The 17921-nt window shown below is 49.9% G+C and overlaps 2 protein-coding genes across 2 annotated transcripts in view; one reads left to right on the top strand and one right to left on the bottom strand.

Moving 5' to 3' along the window:
- LOC134984060 (zinc finger protein 271-like) overlaps positions 1-17921 on the bottom strand; it is a 221260-nt gene that overhangs the window by 58335 nt on the left and 145004 nt on the right. The window lies entirely within an intron of this gene.
- Positions 15592-17921, top strand: part of LOC134984069 (zinc finger protein ZFP2-like) — a 41891-nt gene continuing 39561 nt past the window's right edge. Inside the window, exon 1 of the mRNA XM_063949709.1 lies at positions 15592-15744. Within this exon, the coding sequence (XP_063805779.1) occupies positions 15592-15744 (153 nt within the window). The remainder of the gene's footprint in view (positions 15745-17921) is intronic.

The following is a 17921-nucleotide window of genomic DNA, read 5'->3' as shown; positions in this document are numbered from 1 at the left end:
AGTCTGCTTAGAAGCAGGAGCACCCAGCTTGTTGGGTGCATACAGGATAAACAGCAAGTCAGATTTCCTGACTCCAGCCGTCCTGGAATATTTTCAGGGCCCTGACAACATCCAGCAACTTGGATTCCTCCAAGTCCCTAGTAGCCGCAGGCACCACAATAGGTTGGTTCAGGTGAAAACGCTGGAACCACCTTAGGGAGAAACTGAGGACGAGTCCTCAATTCCGCCCTGTCCGAATGGAAAATCAGATAAGGGCTTTTACAGGATAAAGCCGCCAATTCTGACACGCGCCTGGCCCAGGCCAGGGCCAACAGCATGACCACTTTCCATGTGAGATATTTTAACTCCACAGATTTAAGTGGTTCAAACCAATGTGACTTTTGGAACCCAAACTACATTGAGATCCCAAATTGCCACTGGAGGCACAAAAGGAGGCTGTATATGCAGTACCCCTTTTACAAACGTCTAAACTTCAGGGACTGAAGCTAGTTCTTTTTTGGAAGAAAATTGACAGGGCCGAAATCTGAACCTTAATGGACCCCAATTTCAGGCCCATAGACACTCCTGTTTGCAGGAAATGTAGGAATCGACCCAGTTGAATTTCCTCCGTCGGGCCTTACTGGCCTCGCACTACGCAACATATTTTCGCCAATTGCGGTGATAATGTTTTTGCGGTTACATCCTTCCTGGCTTTAGATCAGGATATGGATGACTTCATCCGGAATGCCTTTTTTCCTTCAGGATCCGGTGTTCAACCGGCATGCCGTCAAACGCAGCCGCGGTAAGTCTTGGAACAGACAGGGTCCTTGCTGGAGCAGGTCCCTTCTTAGAGGTAGAGGCCACGGATCCTCCGTGAGCATCTCTTGAAGTTCCGGTTACCAAGTCCTTCTTGGCCAATCCGGAGCCACGAATATAGTGCTTTCTCCTCTCCATCTTATCAATCTCAGTACCTTGGGTATGAGAGGCAGAGGAGGGAACACATACACTGACTGGTACACCCACGGTGTTACCAGAGCGTCTACAACTATTGCCTGAGGGTCTCTTGACCTGGCGCAATACCTGTCGAGTTTTTTAATCATGTGGACGACTTCTGGGTGAAGTCCCCACTCTCCCGGGTGGAGGTCGTGCTGAGGAAGTCTGCTTCCCAGTTGTCCACTCCCGGAATGAATACTGTTGACAGTGCTATCACATGATTTTCCGCCCAGCGAAGAATCCCTGCAGCTTCTGCCATTGCCCTCCTGCTTCTTGTGCCACCCTGTCTGTTTACGTGGGTGACTGCCATGATGTTGTCCGACTGGATCAACACCGGCTGACCTTGAAGCAGAGGTCTTGCTAAGCTTAGAGCATTGTAAATGGCCCTTAGCTTCAGGATATTTATGTGAAGTGATGTATCCAGGCTTGACCCTAAGCCCTGGATATTCCTTCCCTGTGTGACTGCTCCCCAGCCTCGCAGGCTGGCATCCGTGGTCACCAGGACCCAGTCCTGAATGCCGAATCTGCGGCCCTCTAGAAGATGAGCACTCTGCAACCACCACAGGATGGATACCCTTGTCCTTGGTGACAGGGTTATCCGCTGATGCATCTGAAAAAGCGACCCGGACCATTTGTCCAGTAGGTTCCACTGGAAAGTTCTTGCGTGGAATCTAGCGAATGGGATTGCTTCGTAGGAAGCCACCATTTTTACCCCGAACCCTTGTGCATTGATGCACTGAGCCTTGGTTCGGTTTTAGGAGGTTCCTGACTAGCTCGGATAACTCCCTGGCTTTCTCTTCCGGGAGAAACACCTTTTTTCTGGACTGTGTCCAGGAACATCCCTAGGAAACAGAAGACAAGTCGTCGGAACCAGCTGCGATTTTGGAATATTGAGAATCCAATCGTGCTGCCGCAACACTACCTGAGATAGTGCTACACCGACTTCCAACTGTTCCCTGGATCTTACCCTTATCAGGGAATCGTCCAAGTAAGGGATAACTAAAATTTCCTTCCTTCGAAGGGATATCATTTCGGCCATTACCTTGGTAAAGACCCGGGGTGCCGTGGACCATCCCTACGGCAGCGTCTGAACTGATAGTGACAGTTCTGTACCATAACCTGAGGTACCCTTGGTGAGAAGGGTAAATTTTGACATGAAGGTAAGCATCCTTGATGTCCCGAGACATCATGTAGTCCCCTTCTTCCAGGTTCGCAATCACTGCTCTGAGTGACTCAATCTTGAATTTGAACCTCTGTATGTAAGTGTTCAAAGATTTTAGATTTAGAATCGGTCTCACCGAGCCGTCTGGCTTCGGTACCACAATAGTGTGGAATAATACCCCGTTCCCTGTTGCAGGAGGGGTACCTTGATTATCACCTGCTGGGAATACAGCTTGTGAATGGCTTCCAAAACTGCCTCCCTGTCAGAGGGAGACGTCGGTAAAGCCGACTTTTTTGAAAACGGCGAGGGGGAGACGTCTCGAATTCCAATATGTACCCTTGAGATATTACCTGAAGGATCCAGGGGTCTACTTGCGAGTGAGCCCACTGCGCACTGAAATTCATTGAGAACGGGCCCCCACCGTGCCTGAGCTTGTAAGGCCCTAGCGTCATACTGAGGGCTTGGCAGAGGCGGGAAAGGGTTTCTGTTCCTGGGAACTGGCTAATCTCTTCAGCCTTTTTCCTCTCCCTCTGTCACGAGCAGAAAAGAGGAACCTTTTGTCCGCTTGCCAACAAAGGACTGCGCCTGATAATACGGCGTCTTATTTTGAGAGGCGACCTGGGGTACAAACGTGGATTTCCCAGTTGTTGCCGTGGCCACCAGGTCTAAAAGACCGACCCCAAATGTCCCTTTTCAAAGGCAATACTTCCAAATGCTGTTTGGAATCCGCATCACCTGACCATTTTACTGGTAGAATTGGACAACGCACTTATACTTGATGCCAGTCGGCAAATATTCCGCTGTGCATCATGCATATATAGAAATGCATCTTTTAAATGCTCTATAGGCAATAATATACTATCCTTATCTAGGATATGAATATTTCCAGTCAGGGAATCCGACCATACCAACCCAGCACTGCACCTCCAGGCTGAGGCGATTGCTGGTCGCAGTATAACACCAGTATGTGTGTAAATACCTTTTTGGATACCCTCCTGCTTTCTATCAGCAGGATCCTTAAGGGCGGCCATCTCATGAGAGGGTAGAGCCCTTGTTCTTACAAGCGTGTGAGCGCCTTATCCCCCCTAGGGGGTGTTTCCCAACGCACCCTAACCTCTGGCGGGAAAGGGTATGCAGCCAATACTTTTTAAGAAATTATCAATTGTTATCGGGGGGAAACCCACGCATCATCACACACCTCATTTTATTTCTCAGATTCAGGAAAACTACAGGTAGTTTTTCCCTCACCGAACATAATACCCCTTTTTGATGGTACTCGTATTATCAGAAATGTATAAAAACATTTGCCATTGTCTCAATCATGTAACGTGTGGCCCTACTGGAAATCACGGTTGTCTCTTCACCGTCGACACAGGAGTCAGTATCCGTGTCGGCGTCTGTATCTGCCATCTGAGGTAACGGCCGCTTTAGAGCCCCTGACGGCCTATGAGACGTCTGGACAGGCACAAGCTGAGTAGCCGGCTGTCTCATGTCAACCACTGTTTTTTTATATAGAGCTGACACTGTCACGTAATTTTCAACAGTACATCCACTCAGGTGTCGACCCCCTAGGGGGTGACATCACTGTTACAGACACACTGCTCCGTCTCCACATCATTTTTCTCCTCATACATGTCGACACAAACGTACCGACACACAGCACACACACAGGGAATGCTCTGATAGAGGACAGGACCCCACTAGCCCTTTGGGGAGACAGAGGGAGAGTATGCCAGCACACACCAGAGCGCTATATATATACAGGGATAACCTTATATAAGTGTTTTTCCCCTTATAGCTGCTGTATGTTTTAATACTGCGCCTAAATAGTGCCCCCCTCTCTTTTTTTAACCCTTTCTGTAGTGCAGGGAAGAGTCAGGGAGCTTCCCTCCAACTGAGCTGTGAGGGAAAATGGCGCCAGTGTGCTGAGGAGATAGGCTCCGCCCCCTTTTCGGCGGCCTTATCTCCCGGTTTTTTGTATATTCTGGCAGGGGTTAAATGCATCCATATAGCCCAGGAGCTATATGTGATGCATTTTTTTTTGCCATGTAAGGTATTTCTGTCATGTTTTATTGCGTCTCAGGGCGCCCCCCCCCAGCGCCCTGCACCCTCAGTGACCGGAGTGTGAAGTGTGCTGAGAGCAATGGCGCACAGCTGCAGTGCTGTGCGCTACCTTATTTGAAGACAGGAACGTCTTCTGCCGCCGCTTTCTCCGGACCTCTTCGCTCTTCTGGCTCTGTAAGGGGGCCGGCGGCGCGTCTCCGGGACCCATCCAGGCTGAACCTGTGATCGTCCCTCTGGAGCTAATGTCCAGTAGCCAAGAAGCCCAATCCACTCTGCACGCAGGTGAGTTCGCTTCTTCTCCCCTTAGTCCCTCGATGCAGTGAGCCTGTTGCCAGCAGGTCTCACTGAAAATAACAAACCTAAACTAAAACTTTCACTAAGAAGCTCAGGAGAGCCCCTAGTGTGCACCCTTCTCGTCGGGCACAGAAATCTAACTGAGGCTTGGAGGAGGGTCATAGGGGGAGGAGCCAGTGCACACCAGTTAGTCCTAAAGCTTTCTTTAGATGTGCCCAGTCTCCTGCGGAGCCGCTATTCCCCATGGTCCTTACGGAGTCCCCAGCATCCACTTAGGACGTTAGAGAAATAAGATTTTACTCACCGGTAAATCCATTTCTCGTAGTCCGTAGTGGATGCTGGGAACTCCGTAAGGACCATGGGGAATAGCGGCTCCGCAGGAGACTGGGCACAACTAAAGAAAGCTTTAGGACTACCTGGTGTGCACTGGCTCCTCCCTCTATGACCCTCCTCCAGACCTCAGTTAGGATACTGTGCCCGGAAGAGCTGACACAATAAGGAAAGGATTTGGAATCCCGGGTAAGACTCATACCAGCCACACCAATCACACCGTATAACTCGTGATATTATACCCAGTTAACAGTATGAAATATAACTGAGCCTCACTAACAGATGGCTCATAACAATAACCCTTTAGTTAGGCAATAACTATATACAAGTATTGCAGACAATCCGCACTTGGGATGGGCGCCCAGCATCCACTACGGACTACGAGAAATAGATTTACCGGTGAGTAAAATTTTATTTTCTCTGACGTCCTAAGTGGATGCTGGGACTCCGTAAGGACCATGGGGATTATACCAAAGCTCCCAAACGGGCGGGAGAGTGCGGATGACTCTGCAGCACCGAATGAGCAAACTCTAGGTCCTCCTCAGCCAGGGTATCAAACTTGTAGACTCTTGCAAAAGTGTTTGAACCCGACCAAGAAACAGCTCGGCAAAGTTGTAAAGCCGAGACCCCTCGGGCAGCCGCCCAAGAAGAGCCCACTTTCCTCGTGGAATGGGCTTTTACAGATTTAGGGTGCGGCAGTCCAGCCGCAGAATGTGCAAGTTGAATCGTGCTACAGATCCAGCGAGCAATAGTCTGCTTAGAAGCAGGAGCACCCAGCTTGTAGGATGCATACAGGATAAATAGCGAGTCAGTTTTCCTGACTCCAGCCGTCCTGGAAACATATAATTTTCAGGGCCCTGACTACGTCCAGTAACTTGGAATCCTCCAAGTCCCAAGTAGCCGCAGGCACCACAATAGGTTGGTTCACATGAAAAACTGATACCACCTTAGGAAGGAATTGGGAACGAGTCCTCAATTCCGCCCTATCCATATAAAAAAATTAGATAAGGGCTTTTGCATGATAAAGCCGCTAATTCTGATACACGCCTGGCCGACGCCAAGGCCAACAGCATGACCACTTTCCACGTGAGGTATTTTAGCTCCACGGATTTAAGTGTCTCAACCCAATGCGACTTCAGGAAATCCAACACCACGTTGAGATCCCAAGGTGCCACTGGAGGCACAAACGGGGACTGACTATGCAGTACCCCCTTAACAAAAGTCAGAACTTCAGGCAGTGAAGTCAGTTCTATTTTGGAAGAAAATCGATAGAGCCGAAATCTGGACCTTAATGGAACCCAATTTTAGGCCCATAGTCACCCCTGACTGTAGGAAGTGCAGAAATCGACCTAGCTGAAATACCTCCGTTGGGGCCTTCCTGGCCTCACAGCACGCAACATATTTCCGCCATATGCGGTGATAATGGTTTGCGTTCACTTCTTTGCTAGCATTAATTAGCGTAGGAATAACTTCCTCTTAGGAATGCCCTTTTCCTTCAGGATCCGGCGTTCAACCGCCATGCCGTCAAACGCAGCCGCGGTACGTCTTGGAACAGACAGGCCCCCTGCTGCAGCAGGTCCTGTCTGAGCGGCAGAGGCCATGGGTCCTCTGAGATCATTTCTTGGAGTTCTGGGTACCAAGCTCTTCTTGGCCAATCCGGAACAATGAGTATAGTTCTTACTCCTCTCCTTATTATAATTCTCATTACCCTGGGTATGAGAGGCAGAGAAGGGAACACATACACCGACTGGTACACCCACGGTGTTACCAGAGCGTCCACAGCTATCGCCTGAGGGTCCCTTGACATGGCGCAATATCTTTTTAGCTTTTTGTTGAGGCGGGACGCCATCATGTCCACCATTGGCCTTTCCCAACGGTGTACAATCATTTGGAAGACTTCTGGATGAAGTCCCCACTCTCCCGGGTGGAGGTCGTGTCTGCTGAGAAAGTCTGCTTCCCAGTTATCCACTCCGGGAATGAACACTGCTGACAGTGCTAACACATGATTTTCCGCCCATCGGAGAATCCTTGTGGCTTCTGCCATCGCCATCCTGCTTCTTCTGCCGCCCTGTAGGTTTACATGAGCGACCGCCGTGATGTTGTCTGACTGGATCAGCACCGGCCGGTGTTGAAGCAGGGGTCTTGCCTGACTTAGGGCATTGTAAATGGCCCTTAGTTCCAGAATATTTTTGTGTAGGGAAGTCTCCCGACTTGTCCATAGTCCTTGGAAGTTTCTTCCCTGTGTGACTGCCCCCCAGCCTCGAAGGCTGGCATCCGTGGTCACCAGGACCCAGTCCTGTATGCCGAATCTGCGGCCCTCTAGAAGATGAGCACTCTGCAGCCACCACAACAGCGACACCCTGGCCCTTGGAGACAGGGTTATCCGCCGATGCATCTGAAGATGCGACCCGGACCACTTGTCCAACAGATCCCACTGGAAGATCCTTGCATGGGACCTGGCGAATGGAATTTCTTCGTAAGAAGCTACCATCTTTTCCAGGGCTCGCGTGCATTGATGCACCGACACCTGTATTTGTATTAGGAGGTCTCTGTCTAGAGACGACAACTCCTTGGACTTCTCCTTCGGGAGGAACCCTTTTTTCTTGTTCTGTGTCCAGAACCATACCCAGGAACAGTAGATGCGTCGTAGGAACCAGCTGCGACTTTGGAATATTCAGAATCCAGCCGTGCTGTTGTAGCACTTCCCGAGATAGTGCTACTCCGACGAACAACTGCTCCCTGGACCTCGCCTTTATAAGGAGATCGTCCAAGTACGGGATAATTATTTTGGCCATTACCTTGATAAATACCCTCGGTGCCGGGGACAGACCAACGGCAACGTCTGGAATTGGTAATGACAATCCTGGTGAGGAGGGTAAATAGGGACATGCAGGTAAGCATCCTTGATGTCCAGTGATACCATGAAATTCTCCAGGCTTGCAATAAATCGCCCTGAGCGATTCCATATTGAACTTGAACCTTCGTATATAAGTGTTCAAGGATTTCAATTTTAGAATGGGTCTCACCGAACCGTCTGGTTTCGGTACCACAAACATTTTGGAATAGTAACCCCGGCGGCCTTGTTGAAGGAGGAGTACCTTGATTTCACCTGCTGGAAGTACAGCTTGTGAATTGCCGCCAGTACTACCTCCCTTTCTCCGAGGGCAGCACGCAAGGCTGATGTGAGGTAACGGCGAGGGGGAGTCGCCTCGAACTCCAGCTTGTATCCCTGTGATACTACTTGCAGAACCTAGGGATCCACCTGTGGGCAAGCCCACTGGTCCCTGAAGTTCCTGAGACGCGCCCCCACCGCACCTGTCTCCACCTGTGGAGCCCCAGCGTCATGCGGTGGACTCAGAGGAAGCGATTTTTGATCCTGGGAACTGGCTGTCTGGTGCAGCTTTTTCCTTCTTCCCTTGTCTCTGTGCAGAAAGGAAGCGCCTTTGACCCGCTTGCTTTTCTGAAGCCGAAAGGACTGTACCTGAAAATACGGTGCTTTCTTAGGCTGTGAGGAAACCTGAGGTAAATTTTTTTCTTCCAAGCTGTTGCTGTGGATACGAGGTCCCAGAGACCATCCCCAAACAATTCCTCACCCTTATAAGGCAGAATCTTCATGTGCCTTTTAAAGTCAGCATCACCTGTCCACTGCCGGGTCTCTAATACCCTCCTGGCAGAATGGACATTGCATTTATTCTGGATGCCAGCCGGCAAATATCCCTCTGTGCATCCCTCATATATAAGACGACGTCTTTAAAATGCTCTATGTTAGCAAAATATTATCCCTGTCTAGGGTATTAATATTATCTGACAGGGTATCAGACCACGCTGCAGCAGCACTATTCATGCTGAGGCAATTGCAGGTCTCAGTATAGTACCCGAGTGTGTATATACAGACTTCAGGATAGCCTTCTGCTTTTTATCAGCAGGCTCCTTCAAAGTGGCCGTATCCTAAGACGGCAGTGCCACCTTTTTTGACAAACGTGTGAGTGCCTTATCCACCCTAGGGATATCTCCCAACGTGACCTATCCTCTGGCGGGAAAGGGTACGCCAGCAGTAACTTTTTAGAAATTACCAGTTTCTTATCGGGGGAACCCACGCTTCTTTACACACTTCATTCACTCATCTGATGGGGGAACAAAACACTGGCTGCTTTTTCTCCCCAAACATAAAACCCCTTTTATGTGGTACTTGGGTTAATGTCAGAAATGTGTAACACATTTTTCATTGCCGAGATCATGCAACGGATGTTCCTGAGAAGCCGGCTGTCCCACAGCTGTTACGTCATCCAGCCATTTATGTAAGGAGTTGACATTGTCGGTTAATACCTTCCACCTATCCATCCACTCTGGTGTCGGCCCCACAGGTGGCGACATCCCATTTATCGGCCTCTGCTCTGCCTCCACGTAACCTTCCTCATCCAACATGTCGACACAGCCGTACCGACACACCGCACACACACAGGGAATGCTCTGACTGAGGACAGGACCCCACAAAGTCCTTTGGGGAGACAGAGAGAGAGTATGCCAGCACACACCAGAGCGCTATATAATGCAGGGATTAACACTATAACTGAGTGATTTTTCCCAATAGCTGCTTGTATACACAATATTGCGCCTAAATTTGGTGCCCCCCCTCTCTTTTTAACCCTTTGAGCCTGAAAACTACAGGGGAGAGCCTGGGGAGCTGTCTTCCAGCTGCACTGTGAAGAGAAAATGGCGCCAGTGTGCTGAGGGAGATAGCCCTGCCCTTTTTTCGGCGGACTTCTCCCGCCTTTATATGGATCTCTGGCAGGGGTATTTTACACATATATAGCCTCTATGACTATATATTGTGTAGATTTGCCAGCCAAGGTGTTTAATATTGCTGCTCAGCCCCCCCAGCGCCCCGCACCCATCAGTGACCGGAGTGTGAGGTGTGCATGAGGAGCAATGGCGCACAGCTGCAGTGCTGTGCGCTACCTTGTTGAAGACCGAAGTCTTCTGCCGCCGATTTCCAGGACCATCTTCTTGCTTCTGGCTCTGTAAGGGGGACGGCGGCGCGGCTCCGGACGATCGAGGTCGGGCCCTGTGTTCGACCCCTCTGGAGCTAATGGTGTCCAGTAGCCTAAGAAGCCCAAGCTAGCTGCAAGCAGGTAAGTTCGCTTCTTCTCCCCTTAGTCCCTCGTAGCAGTGAGTCTGTTGCCAGCAGATCTCACTGAAAATAAAAAACCTAAAATATACTTTCTTTTTCTAGGAGCTCAGGAGAGCCCCTAGTGTGCATCCAGCTCAGCCGGGCACAAGATTCTAACTGAGGTCTGGAGGAGGGTCATAGAGGGAGGAGCCAGTGCACACCAGGTAGTCCTAAAGCTTTCTTTAGTTGTGCCCAGTCTCCTGCGGAGCTGCTATTCCCCATGGTCCTTACGGAGTTCCCAGCATCCACTAGGACGTCAGAGAAACACTGTTTCCTTAGAAAAGATGACTATTAATAAACATCTATATGGGTATATTCAATTAGCGTCGGATCCATTCTGACATGCATTTGTCGGAATGGATCCGACAACCCCTCTTCAAATCTTATCTCAATTCGACTTTTTCAAGTTGAATTGAGATGAGGGACCCAGAGGAGGAGGAGGAGGAGGGGGGTGGGGAGACCAGTGGGGACAGCCGCCGGCAGACGGAGATCAGCGCTACAGGAGGATGTCACACAGCCGCCCGACCTCACGGCAGTGTCCACCTGGCTCCAGCAAGCGTGACCTCACTTGCTGGAGCCGGGTGGAAGCTGCCGTGAGCGGCACGGCTGTGCGACATCCTGCTGTAGCGCTGATCTCTACATGCCCGCGTCTATCCCCCGTCTCTCTGCGCCCCCCCCCCCCCCTCTCCTGCTCTAATCCCTCATCTCGGTCTGACATTTTTTTTATGTCGGACTGAGATGGTCGAAAAGGGGGCCAAAACTGGTCTGTTTTGGCCCCGTTTTCGACATAAGCACGTGGATCGGCAGCTATTCCGCCGATCCACGTGCTTTTTGACAAGTCGAATTCATCGACTTGTGGAAAAATCAGGATTTTGGTACTTACCGATAAATCCCTTTCTCAGATTCCACAGGGGCCACTGGAGTGCAAATACAATGGGGAAATAGTAGGCAGTAACTGGGAGCTGGCACTTTAAATTTACAACCATGTGACTAGCTCCTCCCCTATGTTCCCCCTCCAAGCCAGTCCAGTTAAAACTGTGCCCGAGAGCTGGAAAAGACCAACGTCAAAGTAGAGGAGGTTCGCTAAGCTAACTAAAACAAGATAATGTCACAACTGAGGGTTTAGCTGACAGGAGGAAGCCTCAGTTGTAAGGGCTGAGAGGAACTTAAACCGGGGAGGTTTAGTCAGACCCCTGGACATGTAAGTGTTAAAGGAAACCCGAAGGTGTAACCATGACAACCAGTTAAAAGTAAATTAAAAGTTTATTGACAAACTCCGTGTAACAACAGACAGCAAATGATGACAACGGCAATTAATATAATTCCTGGAACACTTTGACCATGGAAGGTGTAACAGAGCACTGGTAGGTTAAGAACAGCTGTTAAAGTCCTTGATAGAAAAACCTTACCAGGCCTGGCTGTAGTAGTGCAGATAACCAAGGAACATGCCAGTAGATGGAATAGATGAAGCTGGTAACTTGAGTCAGCTGTTGTATTTGCTGGATGGAACCAGCCAGGTGGTAAGACACGGAGTGGATGCTGAATGGGATCAGCCAGGTGATCAAGTCACTGAGTGAATGCTGGATGGAACCAGCCAGGTGATGAAACACGGAGTGAATATTGTAAGATGCTAGGGAGCGTGGAAACAGAGGAGTTGAAGGATGGTTACCGGTGGTAGTGGATACTGCTGATAAGTAGGAATCCGCTGGAACAACACCGGCACTTTAAGGATACTGGAATCTGCTGGAAGCAGGCTGCTGGAAGCAGATGGGTTAATAGCTGGAAGCTGGATCAGCCACGGAGGACTGCAGAGTCAGGCTGCACCGCAGGATGGTAGGCAGGTGCGGGTCTCTTAGCGGATGCTGGAGACAGGAGCTGGAACCTGGAAAAACAACCACAGGAGAGAGAGACTGGAACAAGGTATGACAAACAAAGCACTGACGACTTCCTGGCCCAGGCACAGGATACTTATACCTGCAGAAATGCAGGCATTGGCTGGGCAATTATGCAGATTTCCAGAGGCAGTGGATTGGTGAAACTGAGACATGTGATTGGATCCAACATGGCTGCGCCCATGTTAGAACTTGGAGGGAAAGCTGGTTTGGAAACCATGTGGAAACATAACAGTAATGGCGGCGCCGGCCGCAGAGGACAGGAGACGCCATGCAGGATTCAAACATGGCGCCGCTGTGACAGCGTCTGAGCGTGACAGGAGGGATATGTAGAATGTGGACACAGATGAGATCCGGCCTTGGAACGCTGAGCCAGCCTCAGGAGACATCTGAAAGGCAAGTAATGGCGTCCAGATACCCGGATCGTGACAGATAATCCCCAGGAAACCTGGAAACATAGTGATAGGGTAATAGGAACAAAACGCGCAGTCACACAGTGACATGCAACCCGATAAGTGTAGAAGGAGGAAACAGCGCTGGGTGGGCGTCCAGTGGCCCCAGTGGAATCGGAGAAAGGGATTTATCGGTAAGTACCAAAATCCTGATTTCTCCTTCATCCACTAGGGGCCACTGGAGTGCAGATACAATGGGGACGTCCCAGAGCTCCCAAAACGGGAGGAAGAGCGCTGAGAGTCCTGCAACACCGCTTGGCCAAACTGTGATGCAGAGGCCCCAAAAATGTCAACCCGTAAAACGTGACAAACGTATGATGTACCGACTAAGCGGCATCACAACATAAAGCATTCATGGAAACCCCGTGGGCGTCCGCCCCCGAAGGTCCCCCAGAGCGTGCAGTCATGGAAAACGGAGGCTATCGAGCAACCACCAGATAAGATTGTCTGATGGTCAGACGTATCCCAATGGCGACTCTGACCCCGGTCATTTAGGACGGGAGCATCGTACAGAACAAGAAGAAATAAAGTTGTCGAATAGCCGAGGACCGCTGTAAAGTCGGCGAGCCCTGACAACCTCCAAAAAAGGCCGAAAACACAAGTGTCAGATTTATATGAAAAGCGGACATCACCCTAGGAAGAAACGACAGCTGAGTATGAACCCCAGCCGTAACCGTATTCGAAAGGTGGGTTGCCGGTAGAGTACTCCCTGCAAGAGCGCCCGAACTTCCGGCAGCCAGGCTAATTTCCTTTGGAAGAAAACTGAAATAGCAGAGATCTGAAACTCAGGTCAACCTAGTTGAAGCGCAGCCGAGCCAACCACCTGGATAAACCAAAGAAGGCGGCTAAAATGAAAAACCGAAGCGAAAAACACTCGTCATCCACACCAGGCCACATAAAGTTTCCAAAAGTGGCAAAAGCGAGACAAGGTAACCGACGTCCGAAATCGGGGCCCAGTAGGTATAACCGAACTAGGGAACTCCTTCCTTCTGAGGTCTCGTGAACAGCCATTCCGTTAAACAAAACCTGTGTAAGACCGAACAAAGAAAAGGACCCTGTTGAAATAGACATTCCCGCAGAGGTAGTAGCCAAGACTCCTCTACTGACAACAGGTGCAGGGTGGATTTTCAAGTCATGAGCGGTCAAACTGGAGTCACCGGGAGGACCAACGAGAAGCTCCAAGGAGCCGTGAGGGCATCCTCGGCTACTGCCGCCAGAGCTCACATCCGACAGTAGAAAAGGGTTGAAGAGTAAGTCTGAACACCAAGAGGTCGATCCGAATTCTCCGCCAACAGCGGACCAGCTGACAAAACTCCGTGGAATGTCACCCGGGTGCCTGACCTGGCGGCTGGACCTGGAATGAAGACGGTCGCCCTCTGCTCAGAGGAGAATGTAGGCGACCTCTCTCAGTGCCGCAACCTGGCTGAAGAGAGAGAAAGGGGAACTGGTCCCGAGGAAGGAAAAATCCTCTGACGGACCGAGTTGAAAACCATCCCTAAACACAGAAAAACAGTACGAGGAGCATAAATGGGACCCGTGTCGGATCAGAAGATCCTGGATTCTCTGGGTATTCAGAAGCAACCTATTCTGCAGAGTGGGATTCCCGCAGTAGATTGTCCAGTTAGGGAACAAACCTCACTCCCTGCCTTTGAAGTAGGGCCATCCTGTGACCTTCATAAACACAGTGAGAGCACAGCGCCGCCTCCTCTATAACCCCGCCTCCAGGCCAGGGAGCTCAGTTTTGTTAGCCAGCCCAATGCAGTAGCAGGTACCAGACACGACAACCGATCGTAGCCAAATACACCACACACTCACCGCAGGAGAGGGTGTCAGCAGCTATGCCAATACCAACCCAAAAAAGCTAAGTGCGTCAGGGTGGGCGCCTTGAAGAGCCCAGTGTACCTCGCAGAAAGAGATTTAACAACGGTAAGTTCTTACCATAAATCTCGTTTTCTGCTGCAGGGTACACTGGGCTCCACAGGGAATAACATCGGGGATGTCCAAAAGCAATTCCTCACGGGAGGGGACACACTGTAGCGGGCACAAGAACTCGGCGTCCAAAGGAAGCATCCTGGGAAGCGGTGGTATCGAAGGCATAGAACCTAATAAACGTGTTCCCTGAGGACCACGTAGCCGCCTTGAACAATTGTTCAAGGGTCGCAACACGTTGTGCCACCCAGGAAGGTCCAACCGACCGAGTAGAATGTATATGTAAAGAAAAAATGCAATATTCTATAGGCGCCAACTATATAGAAAGGATTGGTATACGTTCCTTTATGAGTCTTGGAATGGGGCAAAATCTCAGGGTATGTGGTCTTTCTTCTTCCTCTTTTACAGCATTCATCAAGCCGTCCCCATCAGAAGAAATCCTCCCATTGTACCGTGTATTAAAATGACAGGAAAAAAATTGTATAGTGTAATACAATTTATTTAACCGAGTAGAATGGGCTTTGATGGTAGCAGAAGCCGGACGACCAGCCTGTACATAAGCATGTGCAATCACCATTCTAATCCATCTGGCAAGAGTCTGCTTGGAAGCAGGCCAGCCACGTTTGTGAAAAAAAAAAAAAAAAAAGAGAATCAGATTTCCTTACAGAGGAAGTTCTCTTCACATATATACGGAGAGCCCGTACCACATCCAAAGACCGCTCTTTGGGAGACAAATCAGGAGAATTAAAGGGCGAAACAACAATCTACTGGTTAAGGTGGAAAGACACGACCTTAGACAAATAACCTGGCCACGGTGAAAAATCAAATAGGGAGACTTGCAGGACAAGGCACCCAAGTCCGAAAGCCTTCAAGCTGAAGGAATAGCCAGCAAGAAAAGGACCTTAAGGGAAAGCCACTTAAGGACAGCAGAGGCAAGAAGCTCAAACGGAGACACTTGCAAGGCCTCCAAAACCAACGACAAGTACCAAGGGGCCACAGGTGACACATATGGAGGCTGAATCCGCAACACACCCTGAGTGAATGTATGGACATCAGGAAGGGTGGCAATCTTTCTCTGAAACCAAACTGACAAGGCAGAAATGTGAACCTCGAGGAAGGCCTAAGTACAGGCCCTGTTGTAGGAAGGCAAACCGTTTGGCCGTGCTAAACTTGAAAACGTCATGATTGTGAGACGCACACCAAGTAAAGTAAGCATTCCAGACCCGATGGTAAATCCGAGCAGAAGCCGGCTTACGGGCCTTCAACATAGTTTGAGTGACCGCATCATAAAAACCCTTGGCCCTAAGGACGGAAGCTTCAAGAGCCATGCCGTCAAAGCCAGACGGGCCAAGTCCTGGTAAACAAAAGGGCCCTGAACGAGGAGGTCTGGTCGTTGTGGAAGTAGAAGGGGACAATCTAGAAAGAAGCCCTGCAGATCGGAGAACCAGTGCCGTCTGGGCCACGCTGGAGCTAGCAGAAGTAGTTTTCCTCCTTCTTGCTTGAACTTCCGTATTACTCTGGGCAGGAGTGACACTGGAGGGAACACGTACGGCAGCCGAAAGTTCCATGGGATTGACAGAGCATCCACGAACGCAGCTTGAGGACCCCTTGTCCTTGCTCCAAAGACCAGAACCTTGTGATTGTGTCGAGACGCAATCAGGTCCACATCAGGGAGGCCCCACTTGTCCACGAGAATTTGAAACACCTCTGGATGTAGGCTCCATTCTCCGGTGTGCACGTCCTGACGACTGAGATAGTCCGCCTCCCAGTTCAGAACGCCCGGAATGAACACTGCTGATATGGGAGGCAGATGGTGTTCTGCCCACTGAAGAATCCTTGATACTTGCCTCATTGCCATGCGCCTTCGAGTGCCGCCTTGATGATTTATGTACACCACCGTGGTGGCGTTGTCCGACTGTACTTGAACAGGTCTGTTCTGAATTAGATGCTGGGCCATTGTCAACGCGTTTAACACTGCCCGCAGTTCCAGAATATTGATTGGGAGCAGAGACTCCTCCTTGGTCCACCGACCCTGAAGAGAGTGTTGTTCCAACATCGCGCCCCAACCTCTCAGACTGGCATCCGTCGTCAGAAGGACACAGTTAACCAACCAGTTACGCAACCAGTTAACAGTATAAACAAAACAGTATCAGCAAACAACTGATCTTAACTGTAACATAACCCTTATGTAAGCAACAACTATATAAAAGTCATGCAGAAATATGTCCGCACTGGGACGGGCGACCAGCATCCTCTACGGACTAGGAGAAAAAGATTTAAAAGGTAGGTTTAAGATCTTATTTTCTCTTACGTCCCAGAGGATGCTGGGGACTCCGTAAGGACCATGGGGATTATACCAAAGATCCAAAACGGGCGGGAGAGTGCGGATGACTCTGCAGCACCGATTGAGCAAACAAGAGGTCCTCATCAGCCAGGGTATCAAACTTGTAGAATTTTGAAAAAGTGTTTGAACCCGACCAAGTAGCCGCTCGGCAAAGCTGTAAAGCCGAGACGCCTCGGACAGCCGCCCAAGAAGAGCACACATTCCTAGTGGAATGGGCCTTTACCGAATTTGGTAACGCCAATCCAGACGTAGAATGAGCCTGCTGAATCGTGTTACAGATCCAGCGAACAATAGTCTGCTTAGAAGCAGGAGCGCCAACCTTATTGGCTGCATACAGGACAAACAGTGCCTCTGTTTTCCTAACCCGAGCCATCCTGGCTACATAAATCTTTAAGGCCCTGACTACATCCAGGGACTTGGGATCCTCCAAGTCACCCGTAGCCACAGGCACCACAATAGGTTGGTTCATATGAAATGAAGAAACCACCTTAGGCAAAAATTGAGGACGAGTCCTCAACTCTGCTCAAAATCAAATAGGAGCTCTTGTGAGACAAGGCCGCCAATTCGGACACCCGCCTTGCAAATGCCAAGGCCAACAACATGACCACCTTCCAAGTGAGAAATTTTAATTCAACCGTTTCAAGAGGTTCAAACAAGTGTGATTTTAGGAACTGTAACACCACGTTAAGGTCCCATGGTGCCACTGGGGGCACAAAAGGAGGCTGGATGTGTAGCACTCCCTTTACAAAAGTCTGGACTTCTGGGAGAGAATCCAATTCCTCCTGGAAGAATATAGATAGGGCTGAAATCTGTACCTTAATGGAGCCTAACTTTAGGCCCATATCCACTTCTGTCTGTAGAAAATGGAGAAAACGGCCCAGATGGAATTCCTCCGTCGGAGAATTCTTGGCTTCACACCAAGATACATACTTCCTCCAGATACGGTGATGTTTCACCTCACCTCCTTCCTAGCCTTTATCAGAGTAGGGATGACTTCCTCCGGAATACCTTTCCCAGCTAGAATTCGGTGTTCAACCGCCATGCCGTCAAACGTAACCGCGGTAAGTCTTGGAACACGCAGGGCCCCTGCTGCAACAGGTCCTCCATGAGAGGAAGAGGCCATGGATCTTCTGTGAGCATCTCCTGAAGATCTGAATACCAGGCACTTTGCGGCCAATCTGGAACAATGAGTATTGTCTGCACTCTTTTTTGTCTTATGATTCTCAATATTTTTGAGATGAGAGGAAGAGGAGGGAACACATAGAACGACTGAAACACCCATGGTGTCACCAGGGCGTCTACTGCTACTGCC

Source organism: Pseudophryne corroboree (genome assembly GCF_028390025.1).
Source record: "Pseudophryne corroboree isolate aPseCor3 chromosome 3 unlocalized genomic scaffold, aPseCor3.hap2 SUPER_3_unloc_33, whole genome shotgun sequence".
In the NCBI taxonomy this organism is placed as follows: Eukaryota; Metazoa; Chordata; class Amphibia; order Anura; family Myobatrachidae; genus Pseudophryne; species Pseudophryne corroboree.
The sequence above is the reverse complement of the archived record's forward strand: the minus strand, read 5'-3'. Positions and strand labels throughout refer to the sequence as shown.